The 12,500-nt window shown below is 38.3% G+C and overlaps 1 protein-coding gene across 2 annotated transcripts in view; it reads left to right on the top strand.

Annotated features, from left to right (window-relative positions):
- Positions 1-12,500, top strand: part of LOC106870451 (protein rolling stone) — a 107,721-nt gene that overhangs the window by 47,097 nt on the left and 48,124 nt on the right. For both annotated transcript variants that reach the window (XM_052975227.2, XM_052975229.2), the window contains exon 2: positions 8,399-8,627. In XM_052975227.2, coding sequence (XP_052831187.1) covers positions 8,399-8,627 — 229 coding nt within the window. The remainder of the gene's footprint in view (positions 1-8,398; positions 8,628-12,500) is intronic.

Here is a 12,500-nt window from a genome sequence, read left to right as displayed (position 1 = left end):
GGTGGATTTTTTTGTATGATTGTGTATAGAGGAATATATTATTTTGCTTAAAAGAGTTCCAACACTGTCTGTTTTTTATGTTTTATTTATATTCCTGCAGAACTAATGTGGGGTATAGAATATGGAATATACAATATATAATATAATATACAATATATAATATAAAATAAAATAAAAATGGATGGCACCATGAAATAAAGTATTGAATGTAGATGAAATATTGAGTGTTCAATATAAAGGATCAAATATATAAATATATAAATATAAATATAAATATATATATATAAAGGCGACTCGAGTTTCAGGGCTATTTCCCTTATATATATATATATATATGGGTATACACACATATATACCCATATATATATATATATATATATATATGTAACTTCGGATTTATATGTTCATGTGTATCTATCTATCTACCTATCTATCTATCTATCTATATATATATATATATATATATATAGTTTATTGGCTAAACTGGCAATATGACCATCCCCAAGTACAACAACATATATATATATATATATATATATAAACACACACACACACACACACAAACTGCGTTTTAGCTATGTAAACTAGAGAACGTCTACTAAGCCCACTCTCTTCCTTCCTTATCCTGTCCCTGGGGCTTCACCCGACCTCCCCTTCTCTTTCTCACTGTTATTGGTCCTTCCCTGCCCCCATTGTTACAAAGGACCACTGTTCTGCTGAAACATTCCTGTGATTTAGTTACCATTCCATAGGTTCTGCCTGTGTCTCCCTGTGTCTGCTGCCTCTTACCCTCACCCTCTGACTTCCTGCTTATATCCCTATTATGTAGGTATGTCTGTCTAACAATCTATTTTCTCTCTCTATCTTCTCTTTCTCTCTTTCTCTCTCTATCTATCTATCTATCTATCTATCTATCTATCTAACAATCTATCTATCTATTTATCTGTCTATCTATCTATCTATCTATCTAGCAATCTATTTCTCTCTCTCTCTCTCTCTCTCTCTCTCTCTCTCTCTCTCTCTCTCTCTCTCTCTCTATCTATCTATCTATCTATTTTCTGTCTCTATCTATTTTCTCTCCCTCTCTCTCTCTCTCTCTCTATTATATATATATATATATATATATATATGCCCACACACATTCACACTCTTTATCTATGCATTCATTTTTTCCACTGTCCCTTTCTCTCTCTCTCTCTCTCTCTCTCTCTCTCTCTCCCTCTCTCACACCTTATCTCTCTATCTTTCTTTTACTCCTTGTTCTCTTTCCCAAACATCTACTATTTCACATGTGTACACACGCACACATCACAACCACCACCACCACCACAAACAACAGCAATATATACATGCACAAATACATGCTCAGCCAAACAATTGCCATGACCCAATGAAAAGAGAGAGAGAGAGAGGGGGAGAGAGAGCCTCTTTGTGGTGACTTGACCTGCTAGAATAAACGGCCAAGCTTCCACTGATGCGTTAGTTACTTCTGTCATCTTAGAAAAGATGGAGTGGGACGGGATTAAAAGATTATAAAGTTAAATCCTACGTAGTCACAACATGCCATGTAAAAACGAAGGTGATGTCATGGGTGGAATGTCAGTTGACACAAAGAAAGGTTTCAGTCATTTGACTGTGGCCATGCTGGGGCAAAGTCTTGAAGGGGTTTATAGTTGAACAAATTGACCCAAGGACTTTTCTTTTTCTTTCTCTTTTTTTTTTTTTTTGTTTTAAGCCTGGTACTTATTCTGTTGGTCTCTTTTGCCGAACCACTAAGTTACAGGGACATAGACACACCAACGTCAGTTGTTAAGCAGTGGTGGCGGGGACAAAAACACAGACACACACACATATATCTGTTTATCTATCTATCTATCTATCTATCTATCTATATATATATATATATATATATATATATATATATATATATATATATATATATATATATATATATATATATCACAGTCATACCGGCCATGACGAAGGGAAATAGCCCTGAAACTTGAGTCGCCTTTATATATTTATATTTTTATATTTATATATTTGATCCTTTATATTGAACACTCAATATTTCATCTACATTCAATACTTTCTTTCATGGTGCCATCCATTTTTATTTTATTTTATTTTATATTATATATTGTATATTATATTATATATTGTATATTCCATATTCTATACCCCACATTAGTTCTGCAGGAATATAAATAAAACATAAAAAACAGACAGTGTTGGAACTCTTTTAAACAAAATAATATATATATATATATATGACGAGCTTCTTTCAGTTTCTATCTACAAAATCCATACTCAGAAGGCTTTGGTTGGCCCGAGGTTATAGTAGAAGACACTTGCCCGAGGTGCCATGCAGTGGGACTGAACCCAGGACCATGAGGTTGGGAAGCAAGCTTCTTACCTCACAGCCATGCCTGCACTGTTTCTTTTTTTGTTTTCTTACTTTTCTTCCTACCTCTTTTACTCTTTTACTTGTTTCAGTCATTTGACTGCGGCCATGCTGGGGCACCGCCTTTTTAGTCGAGCATATCAACCCCAGGACTTATTCTTTGGAAGCCTAGTACTTATTCTATTGATCTATTTTGCCAAACCACTAAGTTACGGGGACCTAAACACACCAGCATCGGTTGTCAAGCGATGTTGGGGGGGACAAACACTGACACACAAACATATACATATATATATATATATATATATATATATATATATATATATATATATACACATATATATACGAGGGGCTTCTTTCAGTTTCCGTCTACCAAATCCACTCACAAGGCTTTGGTCGGCCCGAGGCTATAGTAGAAGACACTTGCCCAAGGTGCCACGCAGTGGGAATGAACCCGGAACCATGTGGTTGGTAAGCAAGCTACTTACCACACAGCCACTCCTGCGCCTATAAAAATATTTTGTTAATAGCATGGATTTCCAAATTGTTTTCATTGCGCAAAACAAGAGCAGAGTTCATTCACATCACAACGGATTGCATTCCACCCACACCTTCAGTTTAAACGCCTACAATTTAAACACAGGTAATTAAAGAAAGCGAAAGACCACTTGGTCTCAGGTGTGTTGAAGCACGGTTTGTTTCTGCGATAAGCACCAATCCACACCACCTCTACCACTACCTGTTTGTTCAATCACACCCAAGGACCTCGACGCATCTACAAAACCCCTAGAGTGCTTCTGTTATAGTGTGTTAAGAACATTTGTCTCTCCCACTCAGTCTAGACAAACATTGAAATCTCATGTACACGAAAACAGCAGTGACAACAACAACAACAACAGCAGCAGTAGCAGCAACAACAGCGGTAGTAGCAGCAATTATCTCAATGCTCACCTTTCCCTTTGACTCTGGTGCTAACCTTCATTGATTAGCATACAAGAACTGGAGTCGTGATGATCTACCTGTGACCATCCTGCTGCTAATTTCCACTGGAGCCTTCCCACCATGCAAAGCATATCAGAATACCCGGAACATTGAGGAAGGTACAGCATGTGTACACTAACTACTACACTGTGGCCCATACGATAGCTAAACCACTGCACGCCAGATTGTCATGTGTAGTGTTTATTCTACAGGTAGAAACCTGATATATCTAGAAAGCTAGATATCTTAATCTTGCAGCACACTAAGATCGTTGCACAAACAGCCTGCACATGTCGTGCAGCTCTTTGTTCTTAATCATGATTACAGCTGATCTGAAGCTACACAAGAACAGCATACGTTTGGCATACTACATACCATGAGAGCCGATCTTGTTGTTGTTATATGCGTCAGCTTATATACATCTGATGTCCCAAAATACCTGTCTCTGTATTTCTCTCTCTTTCTTGTTTTTATACTTCTGTCTTTGTTTTTATACCTGTCTCTTCTTTCCTCTTTTTGTCTTTCATTCCTACACAGACATATGCTCTCTCTCGCTCTCGCTCACCCTCTGTCTCTCTCTCCCTCTCTGTCATTTGTTCCTAGCTGTTGCTCCTTGGGCATGTGTCTTCTACTATAGCCCTGGGCTAACCAAAGCCTTGGCGTTGGATTTGATAGAAGGAAACTGAAAAAAGTATGTTACATGTATGTAATATATATATGTGCGTGTGTGTGTGTGTGTGTACAGGTGTGGCTGTGTAGTAAGAAGTTTGCTTCCCAACCACATGGTTCCACGTTCAGTCCCACTGTGTGGCACATTGGGCAAGTGTCTTCTACTGTAGCCTCGGGCCGACCAAAGCCTAGTGTGTGGATTTGGTAGAGGAAACTGAAAGAAGCCCGTTATGTATATATATGTGTGTGTGTGTGTATATGTTTGTGTGTCGGTGTTAGATTTTCCTTGGGGCTGGCCAGACACACAAAACAGATGCAAACACACACATACACACACACACACACTCACACACTACATAGAGGCAGACATACATTCACTCACAGGCACATACACACCCCTGGGCACACACATACACATGACCTCAAAGTTTCCTTAAAAGCACAGCTGACCACACTTAGGTGTGGGTCTGTGGGGAGAGAAAGTTCAACTGTTACTGTTGTCCCCAACAAAAGCAAGAAATAAAACAAACGTTGCTAACAGCTGGGGGATTGCAACAACAACAACAAGCACCACCACCACCACTACTACTACTACTGCTAATAATGATAATTAATTCTCTTTATTGGCCACAAGGTCTAATATAAGTCAAGACATTAAAGGACAAAACAAGACGATAAACAAAGGGTTTTACAAAAAAGAAAAAGGTCCTTGTAAGCATTTATAGGCGCAGGAGTGGCTGTGTGGTAAGTAGCCCACTTACCAGCCACATGGTTCTGGGTTCAGTCTCACTGCGTGGCACCTTGGGTAAGTGTCTTCTGCTATAGCCTCGGGCTGACCAAAGCCTTGTGAATGGATTTGGTAGACGGAAACTGAAAGAAGCCCGTCGTATATATATATATATATATATATATATATATATATATATGTGTGTGTGTGTGTGTGTGTGTGTTTGTATGTTTGTGTGTCTGTGTTCGTCCCTCCCCCCAACATCGCTTGACAACCGATGCTGGTGTGTTTACGTCCCCGTCACTTAGAGGTTCGGCATAAGAGATCGATAGAATAAGTAATAGGCTTACAAAGAATAAGTCCTGGGGTCGATTTGCTCTAGTAAAGGCGGTGCTCCAGCATGGCTGCAGTCAAATGACTGAAACAAATAAAAAAATATTTCATAATGAAGATAACAAATGACGAGTAACAAAAACCCCTAATAGGGGGAGGCACTTTAAAGGTCAAGTGTGGAAAAAAACCCATAAACCCCACAGGTGCCTGGTCAACAGGGCAAGAGCCCTTTCTCCTTTTATACTTTTTTTTTTACTGGTATAATCTCAGAATTGGTCCATCCATACTGGCCATTTTACCGAAATTCAACCACCTTTCCTCACTATACAGCTGGTACTTAATTTATCAACCCCGAAAGGAATAAAAAGCAAAGTTGATCTCAGCTGGAATTTGAACTTAGAACGTAGCGACAGGTGAGATGCTGCTAAGCAATTTGTCCAGCATGCTCACGATTCTGCCAGCTCACTACCTTAATAATAATAAGAAGAAGAAGAATACTGCTGTTGCTTTGTTACTTTATCTGAATGCTTAGATCCTTTGTAAAACTTAAGTCCATTATTGAATGAAACTCCCACCACCTACCCCTTCTTGCTCCACTCTTTGTGTGTGTGTGTGTGTATGGATGTGTCTGTGTATGTTTGTGTATATGAATGTGGGGGCAGTTTGGGTTTGGGGTGGGAAAGGTATTTCTGAAGTCTCCATGTTTGATGTGTGGTCTTTTGTTTTTCTTTTTTTTTTATCAGATTGCATTCAAAATCTGTTTTAATCCATTTCAGCTGCCACACTGCTAGCTTAGGTCTACTTAGATATGCACACACACACACACGCTCACACACACACACACACACACATTTCTGTATGTGTTGTTATGTTTCTATACATGGACATATCGGTACAGTTGCACAGGGTTCCGGGTTCAGTCCCACTGCGTGGCACCTTGGGCAAGTGTCATCTCCTATAGCCTCGGGACAACCAAAGACTTGTGAGTGAATTTGGTAGACAGAAACTGAAAGAAGCCCGTCATATATATGTGTGTGTGTGTGTTTTTGTGTCAGTGTTTGTCCCCCACCATCACTTGACAACTAGTGTTGGTTTGTTTACATCCCTGTAACTTAGCAGTTCAGCAAAAGACACTGACAAAATAAAGTACCAGGCTTTAAAAATGATAAAGTAGTGGTGTCAATTCATTCAACTAAAAAGAAAAAAAAATTCTCCAAGGCGATGCCCCAGCATGGCCGCAGTCTTATGACTAAAACCGGTAAAAGATATGGTTGTGTAAATTGATTTCTTCATAAACCTAGACTGTTGTAAAATACGTTTCATTATGTATGATATCGATGCCAGTGTCGCATAATTGGCACCTGTGCCAGTGGCACATAAAAAACACCTTTTGATCGTTGGGCCTCATGGAGGCAATGACAGATGACCGCGACCTTTGGCATTATGCCATGCTTGAGTGAAAGACCCCTCACACTAAGTGAAATTGTAATCATGGCAGATATTGGTGTCACGCAACCAATATTTATTCCGGTGGCACATAAAATCTCCCATTACACCCTGAGAGTGGTTGGCAGTACGAAGGGCATCCAGCCATAGAAACCATGCCAAATCAGACCGGGATCTGGTGCAGCCCCTCAACTTACCAGCACTGGTCAAACCATCCAGCTCATGCCAGCATGGACAATGGGCGTTAAATGATGTTGATGTTGATGATGATGATGATATCTGGAAGAGGGAATGGGGCTGTTATGACCATTTTTAGGTGAAGTTAGTGTACAGGTCATTGTGTTTTATCTTTGTTATTTTTAAGATTACTTCTAAGTTATTTTGGTCAGTCGGTCAAGTGGCTGGTCATCTTGTATCCTCTTACTATTATTGTACTGCATCGTTTAAATAAGCATTATTAATAGTGGCAGTGACGGCTATCTGCTTAGACTTATTCTGAAATTAATTTTTTTCAACAGGGAGGTGGACAGTAAATAAATAAAGTATTTAATTATAGAATTTAAGCAAAAATGAGCTAAGAGACAGGGGTCAGTTTATAATGGGAAAAGAATAAAGGACAGAAAAATGCAGATTGCAAGGGCAAGTTTTTCTGTTGCTGTCACAGATTTTAAAATATCAAAGTTTAGTGAAAATTTTCAAGATTTGGTATATTGATGTAATTTTTCATGCTGAATCCAATTTTGTGATTCATTTATTTCAGTATAATTTTAGAAAAACGTTCCAGATGTTTAAAGTTTGATAATTTTTACCCAATCAGAAAACAGGATTTGGAAGCTAGCATTTTCTGCATTTATTTACTCAGATATTTATTTACTCTTTGACTCTTTGACTTGTTTCAGTCATTTGACTGCGGCCATGCTGGAGCACCGCTTTTCGTTGAGCAAATCAAACCCAGGACTTATTCTTTGTAAGCCTAGTACTTATTCTATCGGTCTCTTTTGCCGAACCGCTAAGTTACGGGGATGTAAACACACCAGCATCGGTTGTCAAGCGATGTTGGGAGGGACAAACACAGACACACAAACATATGTGCCTTAAGGTTACATGTGTCTGTGGAGTGCTCAGCCACTTGTACATTAATTTCTCAGAGCAGGCTGTTCCATTGATCAGATCAACTGGAACCTTTGTCCCCCCAGCATCGCTTGACAACCGATGCTGGTGTGTTTATGTCCCCCGTAACTTAGCAGTTCGGCAAAACGGACCAATAGAATAAGTACTAGGCTTACAAAGAATAAGTCCTGCTTACTAGGCTTACAAAGAATAAGATTTGTTTGACTAAAGGCGGTGCTCCAGCATGGCCGCTGTCAAATGACTGAAACAAGTAAAAGAGTATTCATCATCGTCGTTTAACGTCCGCTTTCCATGCTAGCATGGGTTGGACGATTTGACTAAGGACTGGTGAAACCAGATGGCTACACCAGGCTCGAATCTGATTTGGCAGAGTTTCTACAGCTGGATGCCCTTCCTAACGCCAACCACTCAGAGAGTGTAGTGGGTGCTTTTACGTGTCACCCGCACGAAGGCCAGTCAGGCAGTACTGGCAATGGCCACGCTCAAGATGGTGTATTTTATGTGCCACCTGCACAAGAGCCAGTCCAGGGGCACTGGCAACAATCTCGCTCGAAAATCCTACGAAGGCCAGTCCGGCGGTACTGGCAACGGCCATGCTCAAAATGGTGTATTTTGTGAAAATAACCTGAACGCTAAAGTTTTAATTTCAGTTATGTTGGGTCGATTTACCAATTCTACCATTAATGTTTTTCTTTGTCTCTTTGCAGTGGCCATTTGACCAACGGCTCTATGTCTTGTATCGTGTGGTGGTTGCTATGGGATTCATCGCTTGGATTATTGCTGATGTCATTGACGAAACAGAGAAATTTTACAAAGACCGTTTTTGGATCTGGTTTATTTTCGCAACCAATTGGAGCTTCGTTCTACTTACCCTCACAACAATTGTTGAGGCCATATGCTGCACTTATTACTGCGTAGCAGCGCGTGGTCTGCTGGGTGAGTACTTTGAGCTTGCTATTGTTGTTGTTGTTGTTGCATTTGTTGATGCACATGTTATGTGTATGGCTGTGTGGAGGTGTGTGGCTTAGTGGTCAGGGCGTTGGACTCATGATCGTAAGATTGTGGTTTCGATTCCTGGACTGGGCTATGAATTGTGTTCTTGAGCAAAACACTTCATTTCACGATGCTCCAGTCCACTCAGCTAGCAAAAATGAGTAATCTTGTGAGGCACTGGCGTCCCATCCAGGTGGGGAATACATACTCCATGAAACCAGGAAACCAGCTCTTATGAGTCAGTATGACTCGAGAAGGTAACTTTGCCTTATTTGTGGAGGCACGTGGCTTAGTGGTTAGGGTGTTGGATTCGTGATTGTGAGATTGCAGTTTCAATTCCTGGACCAGGCAACATGTGATAGTGAGGGTTCCAGCTGATAATAGGTGTTCTAACTGATAATGTGTTCAGGTTGATAGTACGTGTTCTGGTTGACAATATGTGTTTGAGCTGATAATGTATTTAGGCTGATAGTATGCATTCAAGGTAATAATATATGTCCTGGCTGATAATATATGTTCTCACTAATAGAATGTGTTCATGCTGATAGTATGTGTTCAAGATGTTAATATTTGTTCAGATTGATAGTATGTGTTCTGGCTGGTAGAATGTTGTTCGGACTGATAATATGTATTCTAGCTGATAATGTGTTTTACTTGATAGTATGTGCTCTGGCTGATAGAATTTTGTTGAGATCGATAATATGTATTCTAGCTGATAATGTGTCTTACTTGATAGCATGCATTCTAACTGATAGAATTTTGTTGAGACCGATAATATGTATTCTAGCTGATAATGTGTTTTACTTGATAGTATGTGTTCTGACTGATAGAATGTTGTTGAGACCAATAATATGTATTCTAGCTGATAATGTGTTTTACTTGATAGTATGTGTTCTGACTGATAGAATGTTGTTGAGACCAATAATATGTATTCTAGCTGATAATGTGTTTTACTTGATAGTATGTGTTCTGACTGATAGAATGTTGTTGAGACCAATAATATGTATTCTAGCTGATAATGTGTTTTACTTGATAGTATGTGTTCTGACTGATAGAATGTTGTTGAGACCAATAATATGTATTCTAGCTGATAATGTGTCTTACTTGGTAGTATGCGTTCTGACTGATAGAATGTTGTTGAGACCGATAATATGTATTCTAGCTGATAATGTGTTCTACCTGGTAGTATGCGTTCTATCTTTTAACCTCTTGGCGTAATGTATTTAATAACTTTAACCCCACCTTATTCACGTGAACCTATGCACTAAATAATCTTTATATTTCATAGTTAAGTGCTAGTTGTGAGAACATTTTTGCTGAAAAGTTTTAAAAGATATTTTGACTTTAGATTTTTCATTTCTTCTTCTTTTCTTTACTGTAAGTTATTTATTATATTAAGTTCATGACCCACCTCTATTCAGTATATAAGTAAGCTGGGAGTGCCACAAGTTAAACTTCAAACAAAATCAGATGGAAATTATGACACAGACACAATGAAATATGTTTAAACCCAGAATGATGTTTCGTAACATAAATTCTTTTAGTAATGTTAGTGATTATTAGAGTTGGTCCTATAGATTATATTCAAACACTGTAAAAAAAAAATGATTGTTGTTTGGTTGGTTTTCAGGCGATAAAGGCATGGGGCCTTGTGGATAGGGTGTTGCACTTGTGAATGCAAAATCGTGCTTTTGACTTCTGACTCAAACAGTCGGTGCTGGTTTGTTTGTCTCCTCTGTAACTTTGCGCTTCAGCAAAAGAGACCAACAGAATAAAAACGTCCTGCATTGATTCATATAACTAAAATCTTTCAAGGTGGTGCCCCAGCCTGGTCGCAAGTGCAATGACTGAGGTATGTAAAAGATAAAATATACAAGATATATCCATTACACAGACATAAACGCTGCAAGTAGGATGTGACATGACATTTCTTAGTCTAATGGTTACACCACTGAAATGGTGGGTATGGCAAATACCAGGTTACCACTGAAATGGGAGAGTACTCACCTATTTAACTACTTCATTGTCATTTGCTGGCCTGATTGATCAAATCTGTAATTGAGGACATTCCGTTCATGGCCATCCAACAAAATGCAGCAGTTACTCTATGAAGGAGTCCCTAATTTACATACCAAAAGTGTTTAACACTATAAATACCAGCAGCCTGTCAAAGGGACTGTGTATATATATATATATATATATATATATATATATAAACAATTGCAGTGTGGAAGGTGTTTATAAGCCATTTAAAATAACATACAAAATCCGTTAGATTCACTTCAACATTTAAATTTAATTTATCAAAATATTTTCGTCGCTTTGAGACCGCGACCTGTTCACTGACAGAATTTTGTCAGTGAACAGGTCGCGGTCTCAAAGCGACGAAAATATTTTGACAAATTAAATTATTAAATTTAAATGTTGAAGTGAATCTAACGGATTTTGTGTGTTATTTTAAATGGCTTATAAACACCTTCCACGCTACAATTGTTTTCGTTCCAGCACACGATCTCAGATCAGGTCACTTGCTATGCAAGTGCATCTCCGTAATATATATATATATATATATATATATATATAATAATAATAATAACATGACAACAAAAGTATGAATGAGATCTCGATATGATGTAAAATAGAGGAATTTATCTATAACTATAATATGTGACAATTAGTTGGTTGTCATAATAAAACTCAGAGTTTCGGATGCCGGGGCTGAAGTCTGCTCTGGCATCTCATCAGTTATTAAGACAAAATTCACATATCATGTTTATATATACATATGTATATATATACATATATATATATATATATTATATATATATATATATATATATATATGTATACACACACACATACACACACACATATATATACTACAGGCTTTTTTCAGCTATCGTCTACCAAATCCACTGGCTAGGTTTCGGTCGGCCCAAGGCTATAAGTGGAAGACACTTGCCCAAGGTGCCATACAGCAGGTTTGAACCCGGAACCATGTGGTTGAGAAGCAAGCTTCTTACTACACAGCCATGCCTTTGCCTGGGATATTAATTATTTTAATGAAACGAAGAGCCTTAGTTGTCATCAAGGAAATGAACCAGACATGCATAATTAGGGGTTTAGTAGTAATTACCCCTAGGGTTTAATACCTTTTGTGGTGTTAGTGTGTGGGGAGTGTTAGAATTAGGGTTAAGGGGCCATGAGATGGAGTGATTTGAAATGTCTCTTAAGCCTATTTCACACGCATACACACATACATATGCATATTCATATACACATTCACACAGATGCATGCATACAGACATCTATATATACACACATCCATTCAATTTTTCTGAGGAACATTATTTTTCTTTGTGGTTGGGTCATTGATGACCTCTTTCTAGCATATTGGATGTCCACCTAGTGGTCATCTCTTATACACGTATATATCTATCTGTCTATCTATCTATCTATATATATATATATAAAAAGATCCTATATGGATATATATATATATAACGTGAGAGAGTTAGGGGTTGGGGGTTCAACCCACTAAGGGATAGTATCTATCCAGTATACTGCTGGGAGGGTACCCAATTATTGCTACACTAGTGCTATACTAGGTGCAATCAATGGGAGCGGGTAAAAGTGGAGGTTTTACCCAAAATTTGTGTAACAATTAGAAAATGGAGGATAATATGCTGAACCCAACTACTTGCAGACGGTGTATCCCGTTGAATTCATTAATTTACTTCATAGCAAAAGTGACAAAAAAAGGAAGAAAAGAAAAAGAAAGAAAAGAAAAAGAAAGAAGGAACCAAAGCACAGGTG

Source organism: Octopus bimaculoides, chromosome 20 (genome assembly GCF_046866305.1).
Source record: "Octopus bimaculoides isolate indiv1 chromosome 20, ASM4686630v1, whole genome shotgun sequence".
NCBI classification, from domain to species: Eukaryota; Metazoa; Mollusca; class Cephalopoda; order Octopoda; family Octopodidae; genus Octopus; species Octopus bimaculoides.
Note: the sequence above shows the minus strand (reverse complement) of the source record. Positions and strands in the feature narration are given on the sequence as shown.